Genomic DNA, 18,921 nt, shown 5'->3' on the forward strand with positions numbered 1-18,921 from the left:
ATAGTCATTGGAGCAAAGTAGGCCAGTGGCTAACCATCACCAGAATGTCCATCATGTTCATTCCAAACCATGTCTCGAATCTCACAAGGTTTCTAGGTACTTGTGCCTTGTGAGCAATAATTGTCCATATGAGTGACATATATGAGTTACTAGGGCAGTATTTACCATTCACACAAATTCTTCAATAGAATGTGGATCCAGGGTGACTTTTCCATTGATGGCATCTATTCTGAGGATTTTTGATGGCTTCGTGGAGTTTATTAGTAGTGTATGACAAGCTATTTCATAAACAGGAACGCTGATCACCAGCCACTCTACATCACTTCCTATGTATCTATTCATTTATTTTAAACAATAACAAGAGGTGAACAAAGGAGCTTTCATTGTCATAGGAACTGTACCCATGCATTCCCTCATTGAGTCAACATTGTGCAGAATTGCTGCCGGAATTGTAAGCTAAATGTGCTTTACCAGGATTGATGAGGATAGTGCCAGTGGCCATGGTGGCCTCTCAGATGGCCCCCAAGACAATCTGTAGGTTTGGGTTCACTCAGGTGTTGAGCTCTGCTTGGTAAATTCATAGATTACTTCTGGTAACACCCCACTGACGGTCACAAAAAGGGTTCCCATTCCAGAGAAGACGCACAAATAGCATCAATTCCTTTGTACTTGTTGGGGTCAATACAGGCCAAAGGCTGGCATTTAGCTACTCTAGAACAAGACAACATGTTACTTCCAGCTTTCTTTGGTCCTTGCACCTTATCTGTAGTAATGGACAAATCATGCTGTATAAGATTCAGTGAACATGGATTCCTTGTTAGCTAGTGCCCTCACCTAGATCTGCCATTGGGCTATCACAATCTGCTAACAGAAGCAGTCACTGTCACACACTGAAATATTCATGTTTCTATGGTCTCTGCAGATGAATGGTGAAATGAACTGGAGAGACTTTCTTTCTTTCTTTCTTTCTTTCTTTCTTTCATTCATTCAGATAATGAGTACAAGAGGTGATGCTGTGGAAAACTTGTCAGACATTTGAACCTAGGGAATTTCAAACTTAGGTAGTTTTGGAGCCAAGGTTTGATATGTCCCAGGCTGGTCTTTAGCTGGTTATGTAGCCAAAGGTGGCCGTGAATCCCTCTGTGTCTACCTCTTGAGCCCTGAGACTCTAGGCGTGCGTCACACACACAGTTCCAAACATTTTTTCACAGATTGAACTAGATGTGTCCTTTGTGCAGATCCTTATTCAGATGTTGATGAAGCACTTAGTCCTGAGAGTCAAGGCTCAGTATCAGAGGCAGACTCACAAACAAAGACGCAAAGAACTCACAAAAGAGAAAGACCCATTGGTAAGTATAAATATTCCAGGTAATTGTATTCTAACTAACCTTTTCAAGCAGTCTTTTATTTTGCTTCATGGATATGCATATAAGCATGTATGTACAGAAATCTTACCCTGTCACTAAAATGTTAGTTTCCTAAATTAAGGAAGAATTAAGATTAGAACTGCACAGCTCAGACTGGCCTTGAATTTGACTTCTCCTGCCTTATCCTCCCAAGCAGAAGTTTTGACTCTGATTATTTAGTAGCCATAAAATGTGGTGTCCCTTGAGTCCCACTAGCAAATAACTTCCCAAAGTGTGTCTTTTTCAGTGTTCTGATGTGTCTCTGGAGTTTTGTGGTAGCTCAAAAGAATATGCCCATAGTAGAATTTGACCAAGGTTGTTTTTTTGTGGTAGACTCAGAAGCAGAACATGAAAACATCATCTTATCCCTTAGCAACTCTGCAACATATGAGGGGAGAAAGAGAAAGGGGGGCTTCTAGAGATTGTGATATCCTGACCTGGGGAGCAGTGGCCTTCTGGTTGGCTATATACTCCAGTCATAAAAATAGATATTATTGAGATAAGCAAGGTAAACACAAATAAGGAGCCAAAAAGTCTAAGGAGTCATCTCTCAAGCCTTGTTAGAGCATCTTCTTATTCATAGGCCCTAAAATAAAAAAGCGTTTCTGGTAACCTCACAGGTGTGCCTCAAGAAACATGCCCAAATGAAGGAAAGGAGTGTAGACATATGAGTAATCCCACCCACAATCACACCTTTTTAATGTGTTGAGTTATTAGTATCAGAAGCTTGGCAGTAGAGTCTAAAGTATCATCCCATGCCTGTGAGTTACCAGAACCATAAATTTGACTTGGGTTCTAGAAGTACTTCTTAAATCTGCATAAACTAGGAAGCTTAGCATAGATAGAAAAAAATAGAACACTTAGTCCTTGAGCGATGTCTTTACTAGGGTCCATTTGTGTGGTAACATCCATACGGCAGAAAGCAGGTACTTCCTCTAGATCATTCAGATGCCCTTGCCTGTAGACTTATGACTGGATAGGAGAGCAGTTCAAAAAGCCTGTGAAAGGATATTAGTGGTGACAACAACTTATCCCTATAAAGTTAACGTGGTCTTGAGCTTCTATGAAAAAGGACACTGTATGAAAACGGATACTGGAGATATAAGTTTCTGCATATTAGTTTCTGTCTCCTTGGAAAATAGTCATAGTGTATAAGACAAAACACAGTATCACGTGTCACATGATTGTACAACATTGAACCATGTAATTATGCCACAGCCAAGAACTCTGTGTGCACAAACATTCTTGTTACAGAGATTCCCTTTGAGAATTTTTGTTTCACTAATCTCAGTCACGACAACAGCTTTATTTTTCTCCCTAGAAAGCTGTTTTGGGTAATAAATGTGACAGATATACATGTGGAGATTTCTGTATTACATACCCAATTCAAAAGACTTAAAACCATTCCTTTGGTGCCCAAGGCTGAATGCAAATGAGAGGCTTGAAGTGAATCTGTCTCTAGACCATGTTGTCAAGTAACTATGGCCAGGGATTCCTATGGCACCCTTACCCTGAACATCCAGGAATGGTGCCACTTAGCATTGTTAGGTTCCAGCGCTGGCTTAATGCTAACTGCTTTTCTATTCCATGTCGGTAAAACCTGGATATCATTGTAAATCAACTGGCATAGCCTTACAGAAGGGCTTATTTTAGCTAGGTAAGCATTGTCAAGATGCCTCGGTGGGTAAAAGCAGTTGCTATACAAGGCTGATGATCTAAGTTTGATCACAAATCCCATGTAAGATAAATGGAAATACCACAAGGTTGTCTGACCTCCATAACATGCACACATACACCACACACACACACACACACACACACACACACACACACACACACACACACATACAAAATAACAATAATCAATAAAGTTAGCTTAGCTAGGTAACCAGTGAAAGTGGTAGAAATAAAACTAGAAGTCAAAGTCTGAGAATAGGTCTTCACATTTTTGTCCTCACTCTACCATGACTTGGGAGAAGCCCATGGTGTCTCTGCAAATAACGGACCTATCATTCTTCCCAGTGCACAAGCCATCATGTAAGTACAAAATATGGTACCCAGCAAGGAAGTAGAAAGTCATATATTCCTCCTTTTGGGGGCAGTGTAGCTGCCACGGCTCTGAGGAAAGTTGTATAGTGACAAGCCTACACTGTGCCACTCCCCCTTACAAAGATAAACAAAATTCCAACCCTTATTGTGGAAGGAAGTTGTCCAGGTTGTTAAGGTTTCTGCATTGCTAGGCAACATGATCCACGGGACTTTCTCACAAAATCCCAAGTCTTAAAGACTCACTGTATCACAGGATGCTTACAGCCAGTAACTACCATGAGGCTAAGCATGCAAAGCACTCATCACCTTAGGACCATAAGCTATAAACAAAAACTTACCGCAACTCAGACCTTTTTTCCAAGTCCGTGGGTTGGAGCTCGTACATAGACATCCTGGTCAGCAAATACGGAGTTAGAAAAGATTTCAAATGTGATACGTAGCCTCAAGAATGCCCTGAGGGGCCTGCCATCACATTTTGAGGCTAATGATATAACTAGAAGAATATTGAGCAGGGCCCTGTCTCGCAACTGGAGCACCCTCCCTCCTGAGAACATCAGAATCAATCACTCTGTCCAAACCCTGTTTCTTCTAGAAAAGCTTTGTGCATCTATCACTACTTTTTCTTGGGGTGTCCTATACTATTTATTTCTTCTGATCTGGAAGTGTGGTTGTCTTAAGATTACCACACAGAACACTGGCACAAGACCCAGAAGCGGAAGGGTACAGGTAAGTCAGCCGGTACAGACCACAGGCAAAGGTAGAACTTTTGAACCTATATTGGGCAAGTTCATGTAGCAGTTGAAAATCACACAGGTTCACACACAGGTACTTGGGCAGCTGGTCAGGACCGACTTCCTTCAGGAAATCTTTGTGTCTAGATAGTGAAGGCCACAAGTGCAGGACTCCGAGCACTGTGATGTACCAGGTGACTTTCCTTGACCTGTGGTCATGGTGGGTTAGCTCAGGAAAGTCAGACCCTGAGACACAGGACTTGCTCAGTGTTCCCAGGGATAGAGCAAAAGGGCATCCACAGTAAAAAGCACAAGAATTATACATGATGGCTCAGGATGCCTACACTACGTTCAGAAATTCGTATAGTGGCAGGTGCCGGGTTTTCTGGTTTTTTTTAAGACAACAAAGCAATCTCAAGGTAACAAGTTAACCATGACTTTCTTACTGCATTATTAAAACCCCTCCCTAGGTTCCATTTTGCCACCCCAAATAGTCTCTGACAAGGGACGAACACAGTACAGAATGCAGCATGGCGAGTGCCTCAGCCCCAGAGGCCTACGACTTATGAGGCCAAGATAGCTGGAATTCTAAGAAGCCCCACCTCCATAATCAGACAGTTTAGAATTGCTTAGCACGTGCCACTGGAACAACAAGTGATATATAGATGATATAGATATAGGTATAGATATAGAAATGGAGGTAGATATAGATAAGACAGAAATAGATATAAAGAAATAGATATAGGTGGTATAGATATAGGTTATATATAGATTATATATAGATATATATATAGGTTAGATATAATATAAATTAGATATAGATATGGACGATATAGATTATATATAGTTGATATAGGAGACTAAAGAACTTCAGGATTAATTCATAACTTCTCACCCCAGTACACAGTCCAGCTTTATGTTCAGTATTATGTCCTTGAGTTACTGCTTTTGCTTTTTCCTTTATACCTAAATTTTATTGTTTTCTGTTTTCATTCGATCTCATATTTTATTGATTTAGTTTTGTCTCCCAAATACTTAGAACCTGAACTCTCCCCACAAAGTGAAAATCCATGCTTAAAGGGGTTTCATTTCTTGCCCAGTTCTGGCCTCTCATTTTGTAGATAACCACCACCATCACTCCTCCTCTCTGTCCTGGAATGGTTTTGTAAAGATAGCCATCTCAGCTGGGCAGGTGGTGCTGGCCTGGATGCCTATCATATAGAAAACAGGAACATGAAAACTAAGAGTTCAAAGCCATCATGGGCAATTTAGATCCTGTCTCAAAGTAAAAAGTAAAAAGAAGACTGGGAATTCTAGCTTAGTTGTTTAGCGCTTGTCTCATAGGTACAAGGCTCCAGGTAAAACTCCAGTGCCACTAATGTAAATAAATAACCACTGCTCCTTCATTTTCTAGTTATTCATCTTCCTAAACATGCAAGTTTAGGAAGGATAGCATGCAAATTTTCTCCATACCAGGTTTTTTTCCTGGACATTGAACATGTGCATTTTCATTTCTGTTTCTGTGAATACACCTTAGCCTAAACTATATAGAAGTTAGAAACAAGTATAGAATAGATACCTAGAAATGTAAAATGAAGGTCCAGTATACAGCCAATAACTATAGTTTCACAATTGGACCCTGTGGTAATTTATGTACAACTATCAAAATGAGAGCAATTCTGCTGTACCATTATAATAACCTTGAAATATAGAGAACTGAAAATGGATCTATTTTCTAATAAGTAAAATACAATTCCTCATACAGCTTCTAATAAAAAACCAGAAAAACAGTTGGAACATCAAGAGTCAGAGTTGAAATCTGAAATCCAGTCAAAGAAACTAAAAGTTTCCAATTATGAAAATGGTAAGTATAAAATTTATAGTTAACTTTAAATTTAAAGTGTTAATCTTATCAAATCCTTTCCTTTAGTTCATAAATATACACATGAGCATATAATTTATAGAGATTTTGTGTCTTGACATAAAATGTGAATCATCAGAATGATTAGAGAAACAAAGTGACCTGCATTTGTTTGACATTTCGGGTTGTGGGGTCTCCCCCTGGCAGACTTGTGGGCTCAGGGTTTGCCAGGATCTAGCTACTCCAGATGTTAAATTTCTGCAATCACAGGAAACTCTGACTCCAAAACCCAGTGGGCTCCGTTCCCTGATCCTTGTCATAGATTTGAGCTGGCAATCAAAGAGTCTGATGAGACAAGAAAAAGCACATTAGAAGCTCAGGAAAAGGGCGACTTGGGTTGCCTGTCGGAGGGTGTGCTGGCTAGTTACTATGTCAATTTGACATAAGCTAAAGTTAACTGAAAGGAGGGAACCTCAATTGGGGAAAATGTGTCCATAGATCAGGCTGTAAGGCATTTCCTTAATAAGAAATTGATGGGGGAGGGCCACGCCCATTGTGAATGGAGTCATACCTAGTCCCGGGTTCAACAAGAAAGCAAGCTGAATGAGCCATGGGGAGCAAGCTGGTAAGCAGCACCCCTCCATGGCCTCTGCATCAGCTCCTGCCTCCAAGTTTCCACCCTGTTTGAGTTTCTGTCCTGACTTCCATGATGGGCTACAATGTGGACGTGTAAGCCAAATAAACTCTTTCTTCCCAAATTTGCTTTTGGTCATGCTGTTTCAGCATAGTAATAGTGAGCCTAAGGCAGACAGGTGAGCCCTCAAATAGCTGAGGAAGGCACGCAAGCGCTCCCGAAGCCAACTAGTGCCAGTGGCTATCATGTGCTAGGACAGAAAACTTATAACACTTAGAAGATATCTTCTTTGTGGTGAAATTGCCTCTTTCTTCCTAATTTCCCCCCCAGACTTCATGTGAGTGTTAGCTCTCTGTCTCTGGCCTGCATTAATGGTCCAGCTGTGTTATAATAAGATCCCAGTGTCCCTGGCATGGCCTTTGTCTCGTCACAGAGAAGGGTGTGGTCAGGATCATGACAGCCTGCTGTTTCTTAAGAGTGCTGCTTCTCCTGGGCCAACCCCTTTGGAAAGATGTAATGCTTTCCACACGAGGCAAATCAAGCCTGATCATCTCTGTGGACAGGATGCTGACAAGAGTCATCTGCTCCATACCTGCTGCCTTCAGCTTGAATAGTAGCCACTGTTGATAGCACAATGTCAGGTAATGCCAGGGGCAGCAGCACTGCAGTACTGCAGGGTCAAGTCACCAATGGCCAATTGTTACCAAGCTCCCAAGACCAGCTGGTAAACACAACTTCCTTAAACCAGTGATGAGAGCAGGCATTTCTTATCCTGGAGGTAAGTGATACTGTTTCTGAGATGTCAAAGTGCCCGGCAGATTTACTGATATAATTCTAACTGCAGCAATCCTCAGGGGCCAGTTCTTAGGGCACTTAAGTCACTTGCTGACTGACAAGGACCCATTCAAAATTCACTGGGGGGAGAAGAAACTGCATCTGTGTTAGTCGTGAGCACAGCCACTTGGAAGACCCTAGGGAGATTCTTTGAGCACGGAGGGTAAAACACTCAGAAGCAGTCATCCATCCCATTTTATCTACCATGTATCATCTAGCCTGTTTCTATGTCGTTACCATGCCATTTTTATTACTGTTGCTCTATATAGTACAGTTTGAGATCAGGGGTTGTGATTCCTCCAGAAGATCTTTTATTGTACAGGGTTAGTTTACTGTTTAGTTATTCTGTTTTTTTCTTCATATGAAGTTTAGAATTGTTCTTTCAAGGTCTGTAAAGAATTGTTTAGGTATTTTGATAAAGATTGCATTAACCCTATAGGTTGCTTTAGGTAAGATGGCCATTTTTACTATGTTGATCTTCCCAATCCACAAGCATGGGAGATCTTCAACTACTTTCTTCAGAGTCTAGAAGTCTTTTTCATACAAATCTTCCACTTGCTTGGCTAGAGTTACACCAAGATACACTAATATTATTTGTGACTATTGCAAAAGGTGTAGTTTCCCTAATTTTTTTTCTCAGCCCGTTTGTCATTCGTATACAGGAGGACTACTGATATTTTGAATTAATCTTGTAGACAGCCATTTTGCTGAAGGTGTTTGTCAGCTGTAGGAGTTCTCTCGTGAAATTTTGCGGTTGCAGATCACTTATGTACACTATTATAACATCTGAAAATGGTGATACTTTCACTTCCTCATCTCCTATATGGATCCCCTTGATCTCCTTTTGTTGTCTTATTGCTCTGGCTAGAACTTCAAGAACTATATTAAAGAGATATGGAGATATTGGACAGTCTTGTCTTATCCCTGATTTCAGTGGAATAGATTTAAGTTTCTCTCTATTTACTTTGATGTTGGCTATTGGCTTGCTGTATATTGTCTTTATTATGTTGAAGTATGTGCCTAGTATTCCCGACCTCTCCAAGATTTATTTTTTTTTTTGGTTTTTTGAGACAGAATTTCTCTGTGTAACCTTGGCTGTCCTGGACTTGATTTGTAGACCAGACTGGCCTTGAACTCACAGCAATCCTCCTGTCTCTGCCTCCCAAGTGCTGGGATTAAAGGCATGTGTGACCACGCCTGGCTCTCTCTAAGATTTTAAACATGAATGGGTGTTGGATTTTGTCAAATGCTTTTTCAGCATCTAAGGGGATGATCATGTGGGTTTTTAAAAATAACTTATTAATTTTTATTATAGACAGTTGTGAATTGCCATGTGGGTGTTGAGAATTGAACCTGGGTCAGTGCTTTCAACCCCTGATCCATCTCTCCAGCCCCCTTGTGGGGTTTTTAAAAAGTTTGTTTATAGGATGTATTATATTGACGGATTTCCATATACTGAACCATCCCTGAATGCTTGGGATGAAGCTCATTTGGTCATGGTAAATGATATTTTTTATGTGTTCTTGGATTTCATTTGCAAGTATTTTATTGAGTATTTTTGCACCTATATTCATAAGGGAAATTGGTGTGAAATTCTCTTTCTTTGTTGGGTCTTTGTGAAGTTTAGGTACCAAGGTGACTGTGGCCCCATAGAATGAGTTTAGTAATGTTCCTTCCATTTCTATTTTGTGGAATAATTTGAAGAGTATTGGTATTAGCTCTTCTTTGAAGGTATGGTATAATTCTGTGCTGAAACGATCTGGCCCTAGGCTTTTTTTGGTTGGGAGACTTTTGATGATTATTTTCACAGCAAAATAGTTGTGTCCCTTTTGTACCTGTTGGATCTCAGAAGTGTGTCAAGTGTCTGTTAATTCACCCATCTTGGTTTCCTTGGTCGGAGTGTTTTTGTGAGTCCATCCTTCACACATTGTCCCTTAAGCAGTTACATGCCTTGGGTAGTCTTCCAGAGAAGGTGTGATTTTCATGCTTATCTGTCTACTTTTATTTGTTAATAAGCTGGAAATTTTGAAAATTTTTGTTTTTCTGTTTCATTTTATCTAATGATTCATTTGTCACTTTCTTTACCAATTTCTGTTCTAAAAACAAAACAAAACAAAACAACTAAACTATTCCTTAAATGCTTTATTCTAATATTCAACTAACAAAACATCAGAGTTCTTTGCTCACAAGTTCTACTCGACAGAATCGCATTGCCCACCATCTTATAATCACTTTTCCTCCCCCAACATATCTCCAATTTCCATCAAGCCTTACCAGAAACATTTTCAAGACTCATATACCTGTCAGTTTTATGTCCATGCCAGTGTAAGTTTCCATCTAAGATGACAGAAGTGTCCTCAGTAAGTTCTTCGCTTTTCTTTCTTAGATCACATTCATCCGTGGTTAGGGCTTTACTTGTATCTTGTCAAAGTGGGTAGAGTTAAACCTCCAACCTTTGAACTGGATAGTGTTAAAGACTGTGGAGACTGCAGCTAATTATACCAAGAGGCTCAAGAAGAGCGTACCACTCATGCTTTTCTTGGAATAAAGCATCGTTCTCCAGTATATAAATAGGGGCCAAACCCAACCACTGGTCCTATTTATTTTAAAAGATGAGATGCTGAATTAGAAATTTAGAAGCATGCTCCAGTTCACATAGAGATTCACCCAGGGAGAGGGGTGCGGATGTATAGCCACAGGGCTTTCTTTGATAGACCTAAGCCCACATTTGAATCCCTCCCAAGACCACTGTGCACTAGTTGTTATCACATTTGGAGTTTAAGTTTTACTCTATGATAATCACTAGAAAAATTTTGTACTTATCTAGGGTTGGGTCTAAAAGAAAACCTGTAAGACTTTAAGATGTAGCTGCTTATGTGCATAAACGTGTATATATGAACTCTCTTAGATGCCTTCAGTGTCAGTATCTAGGGCTGGTTCTCACTTTCTCCATTTATCATGTGTGTCCTTCTTCAGCATTAACCCTGATTCTCAAAATATTTACAGATTTATTAAAAATATGAGCCCTGATACTTCATAGATTTACTCTTATATTAAAGATACTAAATGCATATCCTTATGTAGTTCGTTTCGCAGAACCAGATGAAAATAATGCACTATTCCACCAAGAATCCGCAGCAGAAACACAGATGCAAGTTGAAAGAGGAACAACTTCTGAAGATGCAAGACACAGTAGTAAGTGAGATAAGCACAGCAGCTTTAAGTCAAACCCAACTGAAGGCCTGTGTCTCTGAGTCATTCTCTCTGTATGAGTGTGTCTCGTGGACAGCTTGCGCTCAGAGCTAAGTGTGTTTCTTTAGAGCACCGAGAAATGGAAGTCAAAATGAATAAAGTGGGCAAAACGGGGAAAGAAAACAGAGCAAGCAAGCAACCTATGATCATTGGCTTCTGGGTGTTACTGTCATGCTCAGGAGTTGCTAAGAAAGGCCATGCACCGTCATGAATATTGTGCTCAGCTTTCCTCATCTCCCTGTGGGTGGGAAGTCTGAGTTCAGAAATTCCCTGACCCATGTGGTTTTTTTCCTCTTTAGCAATTCCTTTAGAATACCAGAAAAGAGATGGATCAGTGGACAATGTATTTTCAGAGAAGAAACTTGTCACCAGAAGACAGTCTCAGAGCAAGAAATATTACCCTCCCTTGGATGATAATTCAGAGAGTGCGGGCTTGTGAATAGACTCTCAGCCACGTACTTCTCTGAACTATTATATGCCCATCACTTCCGAATCTTCTGATAATCTAGGTATCTTTTGTAATTAACTGCTGGCTTACTTCCACTCAGTGCCCACTTTCTAGGTTTCTCTGTTTCTTATTTTAGTATCAAGCAACTACGCTTTGATCTTAGATGCTATGTATAGCCTTTTTGTACATACAGATGTTAAAAATTCATCTCCTCAAGGGCAGAGCATATGGTCCTACTAAAGTGACACTCATCGTTTTGATAGTTTTCTTCATTTCCCTTAATAACTTCCTTACCTGCTGTTCATGTAGCTCAGCACACTTTCTTCTGGTTAGTTTCTGGATGAATTTTTCACCTCTGTTGATTTAACTTTCTTCAGTTTTATGATTTATAAGAAACTTTGTGTATGATTTTGTACTCATTCTGATATTTACATTTCAATAAGTGCTTAAGGGTATATATAACCAAATTATGGATATCCCTTTTCAACATTTTTTAGATTTGTTTTTCATTTTATGAGTGTTTTGCTTGCATGTACACATGCCCCCATGTGTATGTCTGGTGCACATGAAAGTCAGAAGAGGGTGTCAGGTCTCATGATACTGGAGTTATAGATGGTTATAAACTGCCGTGTGGATATTGGAACCGAACTTGTATCTTCTAGAAGAGCAACAAATGCTCTTATCCACTGAGAACCATCTTTTCAACCCCAAATTACAGATATTCTAAGCTGTAATTACTGCCGTTTTCTTGACTTTTCCTATTTTACTACCTGTTATGTTGCTTTCATTCTCTCTACTGTACTTTCTGTAATTATGTCTGGTGCCATATTGGATGCAAATATTTTGCATTCAAAGTATGGATTCAGTAAGAAAAGTAATTTAAAATATGATAATTTTGTTTGTAATAATGAATAAAATAATTTATAAACTAAAGTCACTTAAATCACAATGTACAAAAAGTATCAAAGGTGCTTTTATGTTTGAATAGTTAAGTATATATTCACAGTATATTTATATTTCAATTTGACAAAAATTTTCTTTCATCATTAACATTTAGAAGAGAGATTTCATATATGTTCCATGTGAGGTTAGAGGTTTCACCCTCAGACCCCCAGTTCAACCCTCATCATGTTATGCCTTGGACTGGTCATATGTAGCATCAAAGAGTCATGCCTAGGACCCCATACCAAAGTCAGGGCCATGCCCGATAGCCAAACACCTCAGACTTGGTCCCTAAGAGGTCAGAAACCTATTCCTGGAGCCCAGCCCAACTTCAGGATCTCATCCCTCCACTTCCTACCTTGGACTGTCCATGTAAGATACAAGGCCAGTGGTGCACGCCTTTAATCCCAGCACTCGGGAGGCAGAAGCAGGCGGATCGCTGTGAGTTCGAGGCCAGCCTGGTCTACAAAGCGAGTCCAGGACAGCCAAGGCTACACAGAGAAACCCTGTCTCGAAAAAAAAAACAAAAAAAACAAAAAAAGATACAAGGCCAAAAGCCCATGGTCAGAGATTCTGCTTTATTTCAGTGTCCCATGCCACTATTCCTCACCTTAGACCAGTCTAGGCGTGGCCAGAGACCCATGCCACAGAGCCATAGGCAGAAGAAGGTTCAGATCTACAGCTAGAACCAGTACCAGACAGTGGCACAGAACAATTCTCAGAAACAACAGAAAGGGACTTCCTGTCACAGAGGAACTCCTAGCTGTAAGAGCTAGGAAAGGAGTGCAGAGGCCAGCAAAGACAACATAGCAATCAAGGCACCTGTCCTTAGTGCCTTTTGTTGCAGCCAGTAACCTAGTCTCAGGGGAATATCAGTAGAACTCAGTAGCCTGAACACCGGTCTAGTAAAGGAAAGTAACACCTGAATCATAGCCACAACCTAGCTCCTACAGCATATTGTAAAAACTCTCAATAAAATAAAATAAAAAAGTGACCTAAAAAAATAAAGCAATATGCTCAAAGAAATCAATAAGAACATGACAAAGGAGTTAAATGAAATATGGAAATCCATACAAGATATAGAAATGAATTTAGGAATAATGAAGAAAAATTGATCTAAAATGCTGGAGATGAAAATTTTTATAAATTAAATTAAAAGCTCAATGGAAAGCCCCACTAATATAATGAAACATGGAATAAAAGGCAAGAATCTGGGGAGTTAAAGAAAAGGTAGAATAAGGGAAACATTTAGTTAAGAATGTGATTTTTAAAAAATTTATGAAAGGGACATCTGAGATCTTTGGGAGACCATGAAAAAACCAAGTATATAAACAATGGGCTTGGAAGTAAGTAGCAAACCTACAAGGCAAAGAAAATATTTCAACACAATTTTAGAAGAAAATTTCCCAAATCTAGAGAAGTAAAAGCCTAATTGGATTTAGAAAGAATACGGAATACCAAATAGACAGGACCAGAAAAGAAACTTCAGTATACTGAAATCTAATGAGAAACACAAAGTCACATGTAAAGGCAAGCCCATTAAAATAACTGCCAAACTTTCCATGGAAACCACTAAAACAAGAAGGGTTTGGAATGATACACTTTCAAGTTCTGAAGGATTACAGTTACGAACCCAGATTAATATACCAAGCAAATGTATCTCTCATGATTGAGGGAGAAATAAAAACTTTCCATGAAACATAAGCTAAAAGAAGTTACGAATACTAACCCAGCCCTACAAAGTATTTTAGAGGAGATCCTTTGTACTGAGGAGAGCACAAACACATCCAGGAACCTACAGGGGGAAAAAGATGCAAAGACAGTAGTTGTACAAAGGAATATTAGGGAAGAGCAAAATACTATGAAATCAACAAAATGACAGTAACTAATGCATACCTTTCAATAATAGCACTGAATATTAATGGTTTCAGACATTACCTTAAGGTTGAAAAGATTTTAAAAGTCATTCCAAGCAAATGAAACTAGGAAACAAGGAGGCCCTACTATTCTGATAAGAGACAGCTTTAATCCACAAGAAATGTGAAAACTAAGATGGACCCACAACTTCCATTCTGGTTAGCTGTTTAGGGGTTAAGATGTTTTCAGGTCTAGCTAGATGTTTTATGTTAATAGAGATGAGATATGATAGATACTGATTTTCATTCAGAATTTTAGACTCATCAAGATAGGAAAGATGGTTTCTTCAAAGTTGCCAAATACAAATAGCCAAATCACTGTGAATGTAACATTTATATAATTCCTGATTGCTTCATGGCTCTTCCTACTATATGTAGTTTATTTTATTTATGTGTAATAATATAAATGTATATGTTAAAAAGAAATATAATTTGAAGTAAAAAAATTTACCCAACAAAAAGACATCACAATTCAATACATACACACAACCAAACATGGGTACAACACACATGATAATACATAAAGATATGGATTTCCCCTAAGTAAATAGCCTGCTCTCACCAATGAACAGATCATCTTTGCACAAAATATTTGTATTAAATAATACCATAGATCAAATGAACTTAATAGCTATAGAACATTTCATCCAAATGCTGAAGAATGCATGTATTTCTCATCAGCCTGTGGCCCTTTCTCCAGAACAGGCCACCTATTGAGACACAGAGCAAACCTTAGCAAATTTATGAAAACCAAAAGAAACCCCTGTATCATGTTAATTGTATGGCTATCTCGCCTGCACAAATGTTTGTACACCATGTGTGTGCAGTGCCTGGGGAGATAAGAAGAGGGCTTTAGAGCTGGAGTTACAGGTGGCTGTGATCTACTGTGTGGGTTCTGGGACTCAAACCTGGACCTTGCACCTGGTGCTCTTAACTGCTGAGCTATCTTTCCACCACCATCGCCCCCCTGATTTTTTTTTTAAATGTAGGCACTGAGAGCTATAAACTTCCCTCTTAAGACTCCATTCATTGTATGTAAGGTGGTTTTTGTTATGCTGTATTTTTCATTTTCATTCCATTTAGGAAAAAATTATTTCCTTCTTGATTTCTTCACTGACACATTCATTATTCAATCACCAGTGACTTAATATCCCTGAGTTGGAATGTTTTCTATATTTTCTCTTGTTAATTGCTGGCTTTTCCTATTGTGTTCAGATAGAACAAAGGACACAACTTCAGTTTTCCTATATTGGTTAGACTTGCTTTGTGTCCTAATATGTGACCTTTTTAAGGAAATGCTCCTGGGGACGCTAAAAAGAATACATACAATGCTTGAGTAGAATGTTCCGTAGATGTCTACTAGGTGCACCAGATCTATGATGTCATTTAGTTCCATCCAGAATTTCTTTGTTCATTCTTTTTTTGTCCACTTGGTCTGATGGTGAACGTGGCATATTGAGACTACCCACTATTAATATGTTGGAGTTTATCAATGACTTTGATTCTAGTAATATTTGTCTTGTGAAACTGGATGAGCCTGTGTTTGGTGAGTTGTTCTCTTTATCTCTTCTGACTAGATTTGTTTTGAAGATGATTTTTGTCAGACAGTAAATAAGGGCATTTGCTTGTTTCCTGGTTCAGTTTGGTCGGAACATCCTTTCCCATCCTTTCACCCTGAAGTGACAGATAATTGTTATCATTGGTGGTGAGGTGTGTTTCTTGGAAGCGACAAAAAGGAAGATCTTGTTTCCTAATGAAATCTGCTAACCTCTTTTTTTTCTTGGGGGAATTGAGAACACTAATATGAAGAATAATTATTAAAAGATGTGCATTGATCCTTATCATTTTGTTGGTTTTTCAGTGTTTAGTGCTTTCTTGATCCATTTTTTGCTTGAAAAGTATCTTAGAATCATTTATATTTTTCTCCTATAGTCTCTCAAGTCTGCTTTTCCTTGTCTTCAACCTGATCTATTCCATTCAGTAACTTCTGCTGGGCAGTCTTGGTAGTCGTGCATCCCTTTAGCCTGTTTTTATCGTGAATAATTTTTCTCTAACTTTCAGTTATGATGGTTCTGCTGGGTACATTAGACTAGATTGGCAGTTGTAATTTTTCAGCATTTGAAATATATCCTTTTAAGACCTTTTTTTAATATAAGAGTAAGTTATTCTGATGGGTATTCTTTTGTATGTGACTTTACCCTTCACTTTTACAGCTTTTAATATACTCTGTTCTGTACATTCATATATGATATGGAAGGTCTCTTTACTGGCCCTGCTTGTTTGGTGAACTATGCTCCTCTTATATCTTATGTATGGATAGGCTATTCTTTCCCTAGATTTTGGAGATTTTCTTCTATGACTTCAGTAAAAGTATTTTGTATGGCTATTGTGTGAAATTCTTCTCCTTCTTTTATATGCATAGTTTTGCCTTTTCACGATGTTCCAAAGTTCTTATTTATTTATTTATTTATTTATTTATTTATTTATTTATTCTCTTTATATATTGATTACAGGATGTAAACTCTCCTACCAGTCTCTATCTCATGCACTCTTTCCTCCATTCTCCCTTTTATTTCTCCTCAGAGAAGAGGGAGGTCCCGCATGGATATTAACCTGCTTTGGCATATTAAGTTGCGGCAGGACTAGGTACATCCTCTACCACTGAGACTGGATACATGACAGAGGATGAGCATATTTCTTTTTTGGCCTTCAGTTTAACTGCTTTTCTTTTTAGATTTGGCAGCGGGGGAGGGAGGGAGACCGTGCACAGGTGATGGCACACATAGCTGCAGCTCTGGGTGGGCAGGGGAAAATTTTCCTGACTTGCCAGCTGTATGGCCTCCGAGCAGGTGCTGGAGCAGTTGGTCCTTTCCAGCCGTCTGCATCGGTCGCCTACCCAGGTCACCCCAACCAGGTGTGTAAGTGTGGAGGCTCAGGGAACACATGAGTGGAGGAGGCTACAGCCAAAGGGAAAGTTCTTGGCTTCTTTAAATGCTGTTTTGTTGGTTTTGCTTTTGTTTTTAAATATCCAGACTCAAATAACCAAGTGGCTGTATTTTTTAGATGTCTGGTAATTGTTTCTGTGCAGGTAAGACTCATCAGGAGAAAAGCCTATGCTTTTTTATCCAGTGGCATGGTACCAACTCTTCCTATACCTGTTTCTGTTAATGATTACTAATCCCTCTTGGGGGAGCAGGGGCATTTCTCTGACTACCTGGAGTCCCAATGGGCTCTTCTCAATTATTTGGGCCCAGAAATTTAGGTAGAATAACTAGGACCCACCTCTTGGGAGTTTGAACCCACAGTATAATGATAACGGGGGTGAGGCCAGTATCACTCGGCACATCCTAGAAAAGCAAAAGGCTTAAGATAAGACTGTTTCTCCTCCTGATATTGTGAGAATGACTTTTGATGACCTTTGGGGTGTCAATCCTTCATACCTGTTAAAATTTGTCTTTCATGTTTATTGGGTACAGTGGCTGTTAGGATCTTCCTTCTTATCCTTAGAGTCTGGTATACAGCATTGCTGTTAACTGCCCCTGAGCCAAGCATGAAAATCCACCCTGAACTTGTAAGAAAAAATGATGGGTGAGGGACATGTGCTGGGATATCTCTGAGAGAATAAAGTCCGGAGTGAATGTTTGCTATGGACATTAGCTCAGCTACATCAACAACTCCAATATTTCATCCCCATGGCAGCGTATTAATGTCCTGCTGTGTCTCTGAGGAGGTCCAGGGCGGGGTCTCTGGTGTTGGATGAGGATCCCTTCCAGTTCGCTTCTTTTCTTGGGTCACCAGAGCTGATGGCTCAGGCAACTGATCAGGATCAAAAGAAGAAACAAGAATATATATCCTAAGTCTAACAGAAAGATGTGACTCTATCGATATATGAGGTAAAATAGTTGAATAAGGTCTTCAAACGCCTCAGAGACACACAGAATAAGGCATTTAAAGTTGTTCTTACAATCCTAAATTTCTTCGACAACAAGACAAGTTAACTCCTGACAACACCCAGCCGACCTCAAAGATGATGATGAGCATCAAAGAGCCTCCTTATGGACATGGCTTCAAAGGTGGCAAAATGTCCTCATTCCTGCCACAAACAGAATCTGCCTAAAATGGGCAACTTAGATTCAGGCAGAGTCAGCGGCTGCACTCTGCCAAGTCAGGGTAAGCAAGTCCTCAATAGTTCCTGCCCTATGAACAAGTCTAGCAGAGATACTAGGGCAGAAAGCTGAAGACGAGGCCCCAGCATTATAAAGTATATTGGGTCAGGCAGTAAACTTTCTTAAGTCAATTTGGAAGCTGCTAACCCACACTGCTGGTTCACTCAGGAATTTAAGTTTTACTCCTTCTCAAGTCTCTGAGGGGCATTGAAGACAAGATAGTATAGTTTTATAACCAAGCTTAGGTGATTAGGGGACAAGATCATTTTAGATCAAGATAAAGAAGTTAAGCTATTAGAGTTGAGATAGGATAGATATTGAATCTCATTCTGAAATTTAGACCTAACAAGACAGGAAAGACACTTACTTCAAACAGATCAAATGCAGATGGCCAAGTCACCATGAACATAACATGTATAGAACTCGTTATTCTCATGATTGTCACATGGTTCTATCTGCTATATGTAGTTTGTTTTATACATGTATAATAAAATAAAAGTATTTTTTTAAAAAAGGAAGAAAGAGGAAAGGGAGCCCAGTGTTTCTTCTCTAGAGACTGGCTGTACTGCAGCCAAAGAGGAGAACTTAAACTGACCACAATTTTCCTATGGCTTAGGCTATAAAAGTGTCTTCTGCCAGAAACTGCACAGGGGTCACAAAAGTAGGCTCTTTGATCTGCAGA

The 18,921-nt window shown here is 39.4% G+C and overlaps 1 protein-coding gene across 5 annotated transcripts in view; it reads left to right on the top strand.

Annotated features, from left to right (window-relative positions):
- Positions 1-18,921, top strand: part of CCDC7 (coiled-coil domain containing 7) — a 171,496-nt gene that overhangs the window by 78,633 nt on the left and 73,942 nt on the right. For all 5 annotated transcript variants that reach the window (XR_014774283.1, XM_084756142.1, XM_084756143.1 and 2 more), the window contains 3 exons: positions 1,239-1,349; positions 5,952-6,050; positions 10,600-10,710. Coding sequence is in view for 4 of the 5 variants with exons in the window: in XM_084756142.1 (XP_084612268.1) it covers positions 1,239-1,349; positions 5,952-6,050; positions 10,600-10,710 (321 nt within the window). In the remaining variant the exon portion in view is untranslated. The remainder of the gene's footprint in view (positions 1-1,238; positions 1,350-5,951; positions 6,051-10,599; positions 10,711-18,921) is intronic.

This window comes from Acomys minous, assembly GCF_964271855.1.
Source record: "Acomys minous genome assembly, chromosome: 14".
NCBI classification, from domain to species: Eukaryota; Metazoa; Chordata; class Mammalia; order Rodentia; family Muridae; genus Acomys; species Acomys minous.